This window comes from Chionomys nivalis, chromosome 9 (genome assembly GCF_950005125.1).
Source record: "Chionomys nivalis chromosome 9, mChiNiv1.1, whole genome shotgun sequence".
Taxonomy (NCBI): Eukaryota; Metazoa; Chordata; class Mammalia; order Rodentia; family Cricetidae; genus Chionomys; species Chionomys nivalis.
Window position 1 is genome coordinate 21812737 of NC_080094.1, and position 13921 is coordinate 21826657.

The 13921-nt window shown below is 43.4% G+C and overlaps 1 protein-coding gene across 3 annotated transcripts in view; it reads right to left on the reverse strand.

Annotated features, from left to right (window-relative positions):
- Positions 1 to 13921, reverse strand: part of Phf20 (PHD finger protein 20) — a 110754-nt gene that overhangs the window by 44552 nt on the left and 52281 nt on the right. For 2 of the 3 annotated variants that reach the window (XM_057780696.1, XM_057780694.1), the window contains exons 3-4: positions 12334 to 12505; positions 8779 to 8863 (exon numbers count right to left, since the gene is read on the reverse strand). In XM_057780696.1, the coding sequence (XP_057636679.1) occupies positions 8779 to 8863; positions 12334 to 12505 (257 nt within the window). Of the gene's footprint in view, positions 1 to 8778; positions 8864 to 12333; positions 12506 to 13921 lie in introns of those variants that run through there. The other variant, XM_057780695.1, reaches the window with a different exon arrangement.

Below are 13921 nucleotides of genomic sequence, written 5' to 3' on the forward strand. Positions count from 1 at the left end.
CAGCCAGTGCTCTCAACTACTGGGACATCTCTCCAGCCCTCTCCTTCAATCTTAAATACTCAGTATGCTGACAAGCCACGCTGGACAATACGGTTAACAAAGAAAATATAGTACATTAAAAAGAAAACAGTCAGTCAGGCAGTGGGGATGTAGACCTTTAATCTGAGCACTTCAGAGGCAGAGAGAGGTAGACAGAACTCTGAGTTCAAGGCCAGCCTGGTCTACAGAGCAAGTTCCAGGACAGCCAGAGTTACACAGAGAAACCTTGTCATCTCAGGGAGAGAGGGAGAGGGGAGGAAAGAGAGGGAGACAGGGAGTGAGAGAAACAGTTGTCAAATATGATGACATGTAGGTACCTATGTACCTACACCTGGAGACTGAGACAGGACGACTGCCTTGAGTTCGAGATCAGTTTAGGATATAGTGTGATAGACTGACTCAAAAAAGAAAGTAGCGGGAGAGGAGGCCTTCCATTTTTAGAGATATTTTCAAGCTGTAAAAGTAGTAGAAGAATGGACCACCATTTTCAGCTGTTTGGGGTTCACTTTGAAGTTAACTCTCTCCAATGGTAGAAGCCTTACATGAGAGGGAACCCAAGTTGCACATTAAATCTAAGACAGGACTTAAAGCTAGGAAGAACACCTCATGCCTGCAATCACAGCATTCAGTAGGCTGTCAAGTCCAGTCTGGGATACCAAGTAACAATTTGTCTCAAAAACAAACAACAATGAGCTAAAATTAAAACACACACCTGCCTACTGACCTCTGACCAGTTCTTTTCCTATTGTCCATTGCCAAAGCCCTGATGCCTAAGTCCAAACCACAGATCCAGAACACCAGCTGGCCACTATGAAATGACCCAAACTCTGGCCAAAGATTTGGAGGCCCCACTGCTACAAAGCAATATCCCACCCACTCCTGACACTTTCGACATCCAGGAAAGAGCTATCTATCATCTTGAAACTTTCTCCTGGCTCACACTCAACAGTCTAAAGAATACATCAGAGGAAAGATGGCATGACAATAGCCTAGCCCCACTTCTGAAGCAAGGCCCCAAATCTATTTTCATGATGATTGTGTAGAACTTAAACATTTTCCCAAGGGATAGAGAGTGGTTAAGAGCAGGCACTGCTGTTCTAGAAGGTCAGTGTTAGGTTCCTAGCATCCACATCAGGCGGCTTACAACTGCCTGTAACTCCAGCTCCAGGGGATCTGACACCCTTTTCTGGATTCTGCAGGCATACACACACAATTAAAAAAATTTTAAAGAACATTTCCCCATGGAACTCCTCCACGGGTGGCTGAAAATAGAGTGTTCTGCTGGCCACAAATCATATCTAACAGATAACATGTAAATATGTGAGAGAAGTAAAAAAATAAATACATCCTTGCCTGAGGATACAGCTCAGTGATACAGCACATGCATAGCATTCAGAAGGCTGAGTTTCACTCCAGTAACAACAAAATTGTAGCCTGCCCTATCTTCTCTAACCTGAGTACCTGGGTGAGTTTAAGCAGCCCTTTATCAGTGCCAGGTCAAACAAAGGAAGGCCTTGCCCTCTGGGGCTAAGAACTCAGCAATCAGATGATCTTGGAAGCAGTCGAAATGCTGAAGGGGTGTGAGAACCCAGCTACTCTGCAAGCTTTTCTTCTCTAAGGCCTATATAGCCAGTTCCAGAGCAGCCAGAGTTAGTCATACAGTGAGACTCACTCAAAAAAACAGAAGTGAAAACAAGCAAAAAACACATGTTTTCCCATCAGGTATGGTGGCCCATGAGTTCAGGAGGTGAGAACAAGGCCAGCCCATAGGAAAGCACCCAGAGAAGTGCTTCAGCATCTAAGCACAAGACATGCATATGACATGAGGGCTTTCCTTCCCCAAGCCTCTGCTTCTGAGCTATTTTACATGCTGGACTTGCTTTCTGCCATAGGAAATTTCCCAAGCCACTCAACCCAAGCTATATACCCAGCCTTTTTACTTTTTAAGACAGGGTTTCACTAAGATGCCCAGTGTAAGAAATAAAAATTGTTACAATCCATTTCAGTATGAGGCATGCTTAGAGTTCATTGGTTAGCGATAAGGCAGGAGGTGCTAGGCCCTCCTTGTCTCAAAGTTTAGAGGTAGAAAGCTACACGTTTGATGCTATATAACTGAGTCCACGATCAGAACATGGGGCGCTCGTGAGCCCCAAATCAGTCAATAAACAAGGCTTGTGACCTAAACCAGTAAGACAGTTAATTGGGGAAGGGGTCCTAGCCTAGGAGAAAAGATCAGAATTTCAAGCAATTGGGGACTTTGGAAACCACTGTCTTTTGCGTGAAATCAGCATGCTTGCTGCTCATTTTTGCCTTTTCTCTATGCTGATGTCTCTTTCTGTGGAATTTTATGTTAAAAAGTACTTTTTTTCACTAGTCTTGTTTGTTTTGTTTTGTTTTTGTTTTGTTTTTCAAGACAGGGTTTCTCTGTGTAACAGCCCTGGCTGTCCTGGAACTTGCTCTATAGAACAGGCTGGCCTGGATCTCACAGAGATCTACCTGCCTCTCTCTGCCTCCTGAGTGCTGGGATTAAAGGTATGTGCTACCACGCCTGGCAATAAGAGCCTGTCTTGAGAGATTAGACACACTTGACTTGACACCACTTGACACCCTCCCTGCATGAGATCAGCGAACACCTAGGCATACTGAATGTGTTAGTTTGAATGTAATTGGCCCCCATAATCTCATAGGGAGTAGCACTATAGAAAATGTGCCTTTGTGGGAGTGGGCATGGCCTTGTTGGAGGAAGTAAGTGTGTCACTGTGGGGTCAGGCTTTGAGGTTTCCTATGCTCAGGATACCACCACCCACTGTCTCAGTAAACTTCCTGCTTCCTGCAAGATGTAAGGCTCTGAGTTACTCCAGCACTGCTTGCTTGCCACCATACTCCCTGCCATGATGAAAATGGACTAATCCTCTGAAATTCTAAGTGAGCCCTTCAACTAAATGTTTTCTTCATAAGAGTTGTGGTGGTCATGGTGTCTCTTCACCGCAACAGAAACTTAACTAAGACACTGGACAGCTTGTGCCCTTTCAAGGAAATCCTGCTGGCATGCTCTGGAGACGCAGGCTTGAACTACAAAGATGCAGTTCAGAAACTCTAGAGTCTCACAGACCTCAAACCTCAGCTCTATTTATGTTCTTTGTGTTCATTTTCTACTGTGAGCTTAATTTCTCACCTATAAAAAAAAAGGGCGACTTTGATGCTAATGACCTTTCTACATTTGTGAGAAGACTAAATGGGATAAAAATGCAAATTCCACTAGATAGAGTGGCACAGACCCAGCACTTGGGAGGCAAAGCAAGAAAGTCATGAGTTCTAGGCCAACCCAGGCTACATAGTAAGACCCAGTCTTAAAAGCAACAAAGTGTGGAAATAACTTAACCCAGAGACTGTCACAGAGAAAAGATCAATAAGTAGCTCTAATTATCACCACCTCCAAGTCACTCTGTAAAAAGAGCCCTCCACAGACAACAGAATGAGAACAAAGTCAAATCCTGCACATGTGTACCTGTCTTCCTTTTGTTATCGTCTCTGCAAAGCTGCTCACAAGGTACCAAACTCCCCATACCCACAATGTAGGTTCCATGCTAACATAAAGAAAATACAGAAAAGAACTGCTCTCCAGAAACCTGAGACCATTTCCATAGCATTTCCGGTTATAAACACAAGCTCCAGACACTGGCCCAAAATAGACTGAGCTGAAGGAAAGGGGAGCACTTGACCTAGAAATATGCCTCTAATTATGAAGAGACTAGCTTAGTACACTCACTCACCCTTAAGCCCTGCATTTATGAAGCAGCGACACAAGGACTACTACAAATTTAGGTCAGCCTGGTCTACATAGCAAGTCCCAGATCAACCTGGGAAACATAAGATCACTATGAGGAAGAACCACCTATCTTGTTGCGAATGCTAACCACTTGCAGTTTCCTCGGTGAGAAACCCTTAGGAGCAATGGTGTTCCACTGAGGCACAGAGCACTCGCAGTCATGTGGCTCTGATTTCCCCAAATAAAAATGGAGATGGTAGGAATGGCAATATACACAGGCAACCCAACTTCTAGGGAGCCTGAGGGAGAAGGAGCACTTAAGTCCAAAACTCCAAGGCCAGCCTCCGCAACCTAGCCATACTCTGTCTTAAGGAGAAAAAAATATTTGAAAGACGAGTCAAGAACCCTGGACAAGTGCCAAGTCAGCTCACCAAAGATGGCCACACACACACACAAACACACACACACACTGAAACCAGAATCCTGTCTTTCACTCCTACACTGAGTGATGGGGGGGGGGGGGGCTAACATAGTTACCAACTAAGGCTATTTCACAATACATGAGGTTATTTTTCCAATGCCAAAGAGCCAATAAAAAGCTGGGCATGGGCTGGAGAGATGGCTCAGAGGTTAAGAGCACTGGTTGCTGATCCAAAGCTCCTGAGTTCAATTCCCAGCAACCACATGGTGGCTCACAACCATCTATAATGAGATCTGGTGCCCTCTTCTGGCCTGCAGCATACATGCAGACAGAACACTGTGTACATAAACAAATCTTTTAAACAAAACAAACGAACAAAAACAAAAAAGCTGGGCATGGTGCCCCCACTTGTAATCTCAGCACTTGGGAAACTGATGTAAGAGGGTTGCTATGAGCTTGAGGCCAACATTGGCTGCCCAGTAAGAACAGGACAGTCAGGAGTATGGAGTAGGATCTTAATTCAAAACCAAAACAACAACCAGTTGTGGTGAAAGGATTTTACAGTCTTAGCACTCTGAAGATAGAGGCAAAGGATCCAAGTCAAGGGCATCCTCAGCTACACAGTAAATACAAAGCTGCCCTGGGATACAAAATTTTCATTTAAAAAAAAAAAAAGACCCATTATCAATGACAAGTACTGTTCTCCCTCTTCTCCAAGTGTTAGCCAATTTCCCTAAGAAACTCTTTAGTTGTTATTTAGGGATTATAAATCATGCCAGACTCCTCTTGACAACAGTTGCTGCTCCCTACTCTGCCCAGAGTCCCCACAACCTGCTCAGTCAGTGCTCAGCTTCAGGAAAACCTCTGAGGAAACTAAGAGCAACGAGAAGGTAAACCAGCTGGGCGGTAGAGGTGCAAGGCAGAGATAGGCAGATCACTATAAGTTCAAGGCCAGCCTGGTCTACAGAGCTAGTTCTAGGACAGCCAGGACTGTTACACAGAAAAACTCTATCTCGGGGGCTGGAGAGATGGCTCAGAGGTAAAGAACAGTGGCTGCTCTTCCAGAGGTCCTGAGTTCAATTCCCAGCAACCACATGGTGGCTCACAACCATCTGTAATAAGATCCGGTGCCCTCTTCTGTACTGTAGGATACATGCAGGAAGAACCCTGTATACATAATAAATAAAAATCTTTAAAAAAAAGAAAGAAAGAAAGAAAGAAAGAAAGAAAGAAAGAAAGAAAGACTCTAAAAAAAAGAAGAGGAGGAGGAAGAAGAGGAGAAGGGAGGGAAGGAGGGAGGGAGGGAGGGAGGGAGGGAGGGAGGGAGGGAGGAAGGAAGGAAGGAAGGAAGGAAGGAAGGAAGGAAGGAAGGAAGGAAAAGGGAAAGAAGTTAAACCAAAGATGAATGCATAAGCTTCCCCTTATCGGCACGGGCTAGACAGAGTAGCTTAGAGGTAATCAAAGGGCACCTTGGCAGCAGAGAACCCCCTCCTTACAGGGCCTGTGGCTACTGAGAAAAACCAACTGAGGCAGGTAGAAAAATCTAAGGTAGGAATGAAAAGAAAGTCAAGGACTGGGATATAGCTCAGTGGTAGAGCACTGTCCTGGCATGCATGAAGCCTTGGGTTTATTTAATCCCAGTCCCCCAAACAAACAAAGAGAAAGATGGACAAACAGGGAGAAGGACAGAAGATGTGGGGCAAGATGACATATGCCTGTAATCTCAGCATTTGGGAGGCTGAGGCTGGAGAAATAAGTACTACAGGTTCCAGAACCAGACCTGCTCTCAAAACAAAACAAGACAAATAAGCCCACAAGGCCTAGAATGAAGCAGCATGAAGAAGGAATCACCTATTTATTCTGCCAGACCCAAGAATAAAGGCTAAGTCTGGAGACAGCACCTAAGAATCAGTGGATTGGGGGGCACAGCTCACAGAAAAGAAATCAGTGTCTTTACTTCCTAACAAGGCACAGATCTGAGCACCCACAAGGCCAGCTTTCCCAGCATGCCTTGATAACTTCAGGATTTAGTCTACTCTATATCCTCTTGCCCTCTTCCAGTGAGCCTCAAAAACCAGCAAGAATAGCAGTACAACATAAACGGGCCTTGGCAGAAATCTGCACTCAGTCAACATGTCCTGCAACTGAGTAAATGAAGCAGGTGGAATTAATTCAGAGCTACAAAACCAATCCACCAAAGTGGCCATAACCACTTCAGGAGCCCATGGTCTGATTGACTCTCCTTCCTATAATATGAACTCATAAGAAAACAACATAAAGGACTTTTTAAATTTGCAGTGCTTTAGTTACCCCATTTATCTTGTTAATACTGTTTGATTTGATTGGTTGTGCTGTGTTTTTTTTTTTTCCTGAGGCTGAGTCTTACTGTGTAGCCCAGGCTGGCCTCTAACTCAGTATGTAGCCCAAAGCTGACTGCAAACGTGGGATCCTCTAGTCTATGTTGAATTACAGGCACGTGCCACCATGCCCAACTGTAGTTGCCCAGTTTAAGAGCCTTCTAAAACTAATTAGTTATAGCCAATAATGTAGTCAATGATGTTTATTCCTTAAATAATTACTACAAAAAGTTTTCACAGTCATCCCACACACCCACACCCTTCTCATCCTTACTAGGATCGTCTGCACCACCCTGCAACTGCACTGCCCTCCAGCCCCTTTGTCCATGGGCTTTGTTCTGTCTTACTAAGTCTTTTGGTTGCTGTCATATGCCAAGTTCAGGGCTCTGTAAACACTAGACATAAACTGTCAGTACTAAGACTTCTGTGACCTCTATGAAACCACCTTCTACTCTTCTAAGAGATCACCTCCCCCCCAATCACCACCACAAAGCTCCTAAAATTCCCTTCCTCCATCTGCCCTTCCCTGGTTGTGTATCTGATCCCAGTCACTCTATTCCAATTCTATCCCCATGGATTCGGCCATCTTGGGAATTAAAGACGCTCCTGCTAACTGTTGCTGTTATCTAAGGAGTGACTCATGGAACACCCCCAAATTTTCATCCCGGCTGAAGGACTGATGTTCCCCAAGGGAGTATCTCCAGCGCATCTATCTTACTGGCGGGGAGAACATTTCTTGACCAGCACTAATCACTGTATAGTTTTTCCAGGCATTTAAGAACCTAAAGAATGCATGATTACAAAAGATAGTAAAGAAAGAAAGAAAATCTTGAAAACAAGAATCTGGAGAGGCAGAATACATCCTGACCAACTATGTCTGTTTCTAAGAGGATTTACAGTGGTTTAATATGTGAGCTTTTCCCCAAACAGGCTGTCTGTTGATATTTATGAAAACCACTAATCAGAGATGTTATTTTGAACACGGACTTATAAATAAAAAACATAACCCAGGGAAAGATGAAATTATCCAAATGGATTTTATGTGAACTGGAAAAATCAATAACTACTTAGATAGCTCAAAAAATGGAACCTCGCTTTGGAGGTTTCTTTAGACAATGACAACCTCTTTCAGACAAAACTTAATCATCCAACACTTGGCAGAGTACTGAATAAACAGCTAAATAATTTCATGGAATGAAAAACCAGTGTGGGCCAGGCATGGTATACATGACTTTAATCCCAGCACAGGAGGTAGAAGTAAACAGGGATCTCTATGAATTCTAGGCCAGGCTGGTCTACATAGTGATCCAGGCCAGCCGAAGCTTCATAGTGAGATTCTGTCTCAAAAACAGCAACAACAAAAAAAATCTAATTTGGGCTGTTGTTGGTTTTCTGTTCTGTTTTAATTTGTTATTCCTTTCAGTGCTTTGGATTGGTCCAGGGTCCCATGCATGCTAGACCAGGGCTCTCTTAATGAGCTACATCTTCGGCCTCTTGACCTGATACAGAAGGGCCCTGATTGCTAGAAACATTCACTCCAGATATCAGGGCCACAGCACAGACACCCTGCTGGACTATGCTAAGGAAGAGACACCACGTGGACCCAAAGTCGCTTCTGATCATGCGAACTATTCCGCATACCACTTCCTTGCATTCAAAAAAATGCAAGTTTTTGGATCAAAGTCCTTGCCCTGGATTCCCACATGTGCAAAACTCTGGCAAAGTAACCACCACACTCGAGGTTCTGTATTCCAGCACTCTAAATCACCTTGCATCCACAAAGCATATTTTCAAATGTTTGTTGGTGTCCACTTAATTTGCAAGCTTTTAACTAATAAATAAAATAAACAATGGTGTTTATTTCACCAAAATATCAAGAAGTTCTAGACAGAATGGACCCACAGACTTCTCATCAGAGTCCAATGTGATTAGGTTGACGAAATAATGACTGGAATTTAGTAACAAAGAATTAATCCCCTCCCTCTCTTTTATTTCTGATGCTGGGGATTGAACCTAGGGCAAATCTATCCTTTATAGCTAGCTTTCTTTCCATTTATAATCTCGCCCTACTGCCAGGCAGATAAACATAAAAAAATTATTCCTAGGCAATAAATATTAACACACTATCAAATACTCATATTGTAAAATTCCCCTACAGCACAAGTGAAAAAACTGCAACTGCAACACCTTACCATCCTTGTTCACAGCAGTGACTTTGGCTGGATAAAATCGACAGTCAGACCAGCAAGCAAGTACTTGCTCGTTTATTTGAAATTCCTATAAAAAAAAAAAAAAGTAAATATCCAGTTACCAACTCAATTCTACAGGTGCACAGTATAGCCCAATCCATAAAAGCAGTTGGATGCGTGTGAGTGGTAAAGGAGGGCTGGTATGGTGATGAGAGCCAGCAATCTTGGCACTGGGAACACTAAGGCAGAAGGATCAGGACTGTGAAGTCAGCCTTGACCACACAGAAAGATTAATTCTCAAAAACGAACAAAGGGCCGGGCGATGGTGGCGCACGCCTTTAATCCCAGCACTTGGGAGGCAGAGGCAGGCGGATCTCTGTGAGTTCGAGACCAGCCTGGTCTACAGAGCTAGTTCCAGGACAGGCTCCAAAGCCACAGAGAAACCCTGTCTCGAAAAAAACAAAAAAACGAACAAAGGGCTGGCAAGATGGCCCAATGGACGAGGTAAGTGCTACCAGGCCCGATAGCCTGAGTTCTATCCTTGGAACACACATGCTAGAACAAGGGACAACTCCTGCAAGTCGTCCTCTGACACCTAAAACCTATACTGTGGCATAAGTGCACACACACAGTCAGTCAACCAATAAACAAACAAATAAATAATTTTAATAAAATAGCAACAAGGAGGAAATGGAAAGATGGATCAATGGTTATGTAGAGGTCCTGGGTTCAATTCCCAGCACCCAAATGGCAGCTCACAATTCTCTGTAAATCCAGTTCCAGGGGATCTGACACCTTTATACGAACGCACATAAAATAAAGTTAAATAAATCATTAAAAAATTAATAAATAAATAAAATAGCAACAAATTATAAAAAAAAAAAATGGGCTAGTCAAGATGACTCAGCAGGTCAAGGCACTTACCCCCAAACCCAACAATCTAAATTCAATTCCCAGAATCCACATGTGGAAAGAATCAACTCCTGAAAGTTTTTCTGCACGTGTATCATACATGCACAAATATCATTTTTTTTTTCTTATGTGTAGCCCAGGCTGGCCTCGAACTCGTGATCCTCCTGCCTCTGCCTCCTTCAGCAAATCCTACCGGCGTGCGCCACCACAACCGGCCAAATATCATTTTTTAATTAAAAAATAATAACAATTGGGACTGGATAAACGGCTCAGCAGTTATGAGCACTTACTGCTCTTGCAACGGACTGGGATTTGGATCTGAGCATCCACACAGAAGCTCAAAACTGTCTTAACTCTTTTAGCCTCTTCAGGCACAAAGCACACACATAGTACAAATAACACTCATATGAGAATATATATATATGAGTGTACACACACAAACAAGAGTGGCCTGGAATGGGCTATTGAGATACATGACGGTGAGCACAGAGAGCCAAATACGTGAAGGTGGAAGCTGGAGAGAGGACTCAGGGGTTAAGAGCACTTGCTTCAGCCAGGCAGTGGTAGCACACCTTTAATCCAAACACTTTAGAGGCAGAAGCAGGTAGATCTCTGTGAGTTCAAGCCAGCCCGGTCTATAGAGTGAGTTCTAAGACAGACAGCTACACAGAAAAACCCTGTCCAAAAAAAAAAAAAGAGTATTTGCTTCTCTTGCAGAGGACCTGAGTTTGGTTCCCAGTACCCACACAGTGGTTCACAACCATCTTTATAACTATAGTTCGGAGCCAGGCGGTGGTGGCGCACGCCTTTAATCCCAGCACTCTGGAGGCAGAAGCAGGCAGATCTCTGTGAGTTTGAGGCCAGCCTGGACTACAAGAGCTAGTTCCAGGACAGGCTCCAAAGCTACACAGAGAAACCCTGTCTCAAAAAACCAAAAGAAAAAAAAAAAAAAAAACAATAGTTCCAAGAGATCTGACGCCTTCTTCTGACCTCCAAAAGCATCAAATACATACACACATACAAACCCAATACACGTAAAATGAAATAAATAAATGTTAAAAAATAAAATAGCTGGGCATTGTTACATGCACCTTTAAATCCAGCACTTGGAAAGCAGAAGCAGACAGATTTCTGTGAGTTCATGACCAGCCTGGTCTACATAGTGAGTTCCAGGATAGGTAGGAACTCATAGCGTAGTGAGACCCTGTCTCAAACAACAAACTAAATAAATAAGTAAGTAAGTAAACAAACAAATTATATAAGAAGGCTGAAGCATAAGAGCGTCTAAGTCAGGGAGGACTGGGCAAGTACACGACAGCACTGAGATAATCTTCCCCTATCTGGTATTCACAATGAAAGGGAATCTGAGAGACCAGTGCTAACAGAGAACATACCTAGTTTAGGAGCTGGGAGGAATGAGGCTACTTCCTCTTCAAGGAAGCAGCATTTACAGCATCTCATGCCACCCACACCACTGCCAGGCCCAAGGGAGGCGCTCATGCAACTTTCATATTTTGTGCTATTCTCTCAGCACACAGTTTGCATTCATAATGATCAAATGGAACAATATTGAACAATTTCAATATTTCCCCTAATTTCAAAGGGGAAAAAAAAGCAAAACGAAAAGGCCAGCCAGAGTTCAAGTTCCTCAGTAAGGTTAAAATGGAAACCAGAATCCAGGCTGAGTCAGATCCCAAAGCAAGGGCTACCACAAATGTCTCAATGTCTGTTTTAAACAAAAGTAAAGGTTTGTGCGTCATTCTGAAGGCAGTCACAACTCCAGGAGCAGTAAGGAAATTTAGAAAAGCCAAAACAGTTCAATCAAATCCAAGTTCTCCAGGGCTAATAAAAGACTGTATAACAAGCTCAGGATCCACATATAAAATGGTTACTTAAATAACTAGAGATTAGCACAGCAAAGGGTCTTCATGGCTACCTTATCTAGTATACAATATTCTAGATTTCAATCATCCATTCATTATATCACAGTCTGGTGGAGGGCTAGTTTTATTTATTGTTGGTTTTAAGATGGGTCTCATTATGTAGTTCTGGTTGGTCTGGAACCTGCCATGTAAACCAGGGTGGCCTTGAGCTGTAGAAGTGTCCTGCCTCTGAGATATGAGTGCCACCGGTTTGGTTTGGTTCTTTGGACAGAGTTCTTGACCTCTTGATACCCCTCTGCCTCCACATTCGCAGGGTTGGGATCAGAAGCATGTATCACCATTCCTGGCAGAGGAGGTGTGGGGGTGTTTAAAACAAGGTCTTACTTTGTAGCCCATGCTGGCCTCAAACACACTGCAATCCATGAACCCTGGCCTCCTAAGTACTAGGAGTACCTGGTTTATTATAGAAATATTTCCTGAAGACTTACTATGAACCCGATAGTACTTCAGACACTAGGAAAACAGTGTTCTCTGAAAGAGACATAAAACCGTATTCATATGGATGGAACCCAATATAAGTGAGCTTCTATCCACATCAATTGCATCAAACAAGAAAAAACTAGACTGCACATGGTTACCATCACAAGCCAAGGATTGCTCACCAGTGGGTTCTGACTTGCCCACTAGAGAGCAAAGACCAGACACACACACTGCCTGAGGCTCAGCAGTCTACACTACAGAACTCCACGGATTCGCTACTCACAGAAGAGCCATCCTCCTCGTGCAAGCCCTCTTTCCTCAGCTGGATCTTCTCTAAAGGGCGGAGGTAAGGACTGTCCCAGCAAAACCACTCATCGTAACGATGGTTCCAGCGCTTGAAATGGATGAGAACTTTCCCTTCTTCGTAGTCAATGTCTTCGATGTGAGCTGGATACCTGAGTGAGAAAAAAGAGAAATTACCTAAATGCTTGCCAAAACAACCAAGTCTCTTTTCACAGAGCATAAGACAAAGTATTTAAGGCTGCCCATTTTGCTGTTCTTTTTGAATTTTGATATTTGCTTTTAAAGATTTATTTACTTGTACAGATTTTTGCCTGTATGTATGTTTGTGTATCACTTGGGTGCCTGGTGGAGCCCATGAAGGTCAAAAGGAAGTGGGATTCTCTGAAATTGGAGTTACAGATGGGTCTAAGCCACCACACAGGTGCTAAGGAATCAAGCACAGGTTCTCCAGAAAAGCAGCAAGAGCTCTCTTAACTGCTGAGCCATCATCTCTCCAGCACCAAAGTCTCGCCATTTTGAAGTCAGGCATGGGTACTAGCCTGTTGTAGCATCAGCACTCGGGGGCTAAGGTAAAGGGATTGCTGCAAATCTGAGGCCAGGGCTTCTTGAAGATCCCTGTCTCAAAAAGACACAAAACAAAAACAACACTCCTAACACTTTGAGATGCTCTGTCAAATAAATTACAGAAGAGAGCAGACTTGGATTCAAGTCTCATGGGGCAAGGCTGAGGCACACCTGCAATTACAGTTCCTCACAGGGGGAGGAGGAGGAAGTGGCATGAGTCCCAGAAAGACCCATGAAACCTGGACTGAAGACCCATCTCAGAAATAAACAAACAATAAATAATAAAAGCCTTAATCTGAAGCAAACAAGATGGTAAAAGCACTTGCCACACAGGCTGATAAGTTCCACCCCAGAACCCACACTAGAAGGAGAAGAAACTCCAAATGTTCACCTCTGACCTCCATGTGCATGCTGATACGGACACACACTTAGACCTTTAAAAATATCTCAACAGGGCGCTTTCTTAGTTGATGGACGACTATTAACCTTTCAGAGCCTGAGTTCACTCATGTAAAGTTGGTTATAGTACCAGTCAAAAGAGATGACATATACACAGGGCCTGCGTGTAAGGAGGCAAGAGGCAAACGTGAACTCCTAGTTCTATTAGGATGTGCCCATAGACTATAACACAGCCTCATCAGGTTAGGTTTTTGTTTAGTTTTGTTTGCTTGTTTTGGTTGGTTTTCTGAGACAGGGTCTCATATGGCCCACATTAGCATCAAACACCAAAATGTACCTCCTGATCCTCCTGCCTTTGCTTTCCAAATGCAAGGATTATGTGAGTACCAGCATGTCAAGCTGTTCCTGAGATTTTAAAGTCATATAATAAAACTCTGTGCAGATACTGAAAAGAATAAGATGACACTGCAGACCCTGATGCAGAAAGCTCCCGTGATGTACTGCTATATGAAGTGTTGAATTTGTTCTTACATTGTATTAATTGTGTATATTCATGTATGCCACAGCACACAGGGCATGTCAAAGGACAACTTTTGGAAATCAGT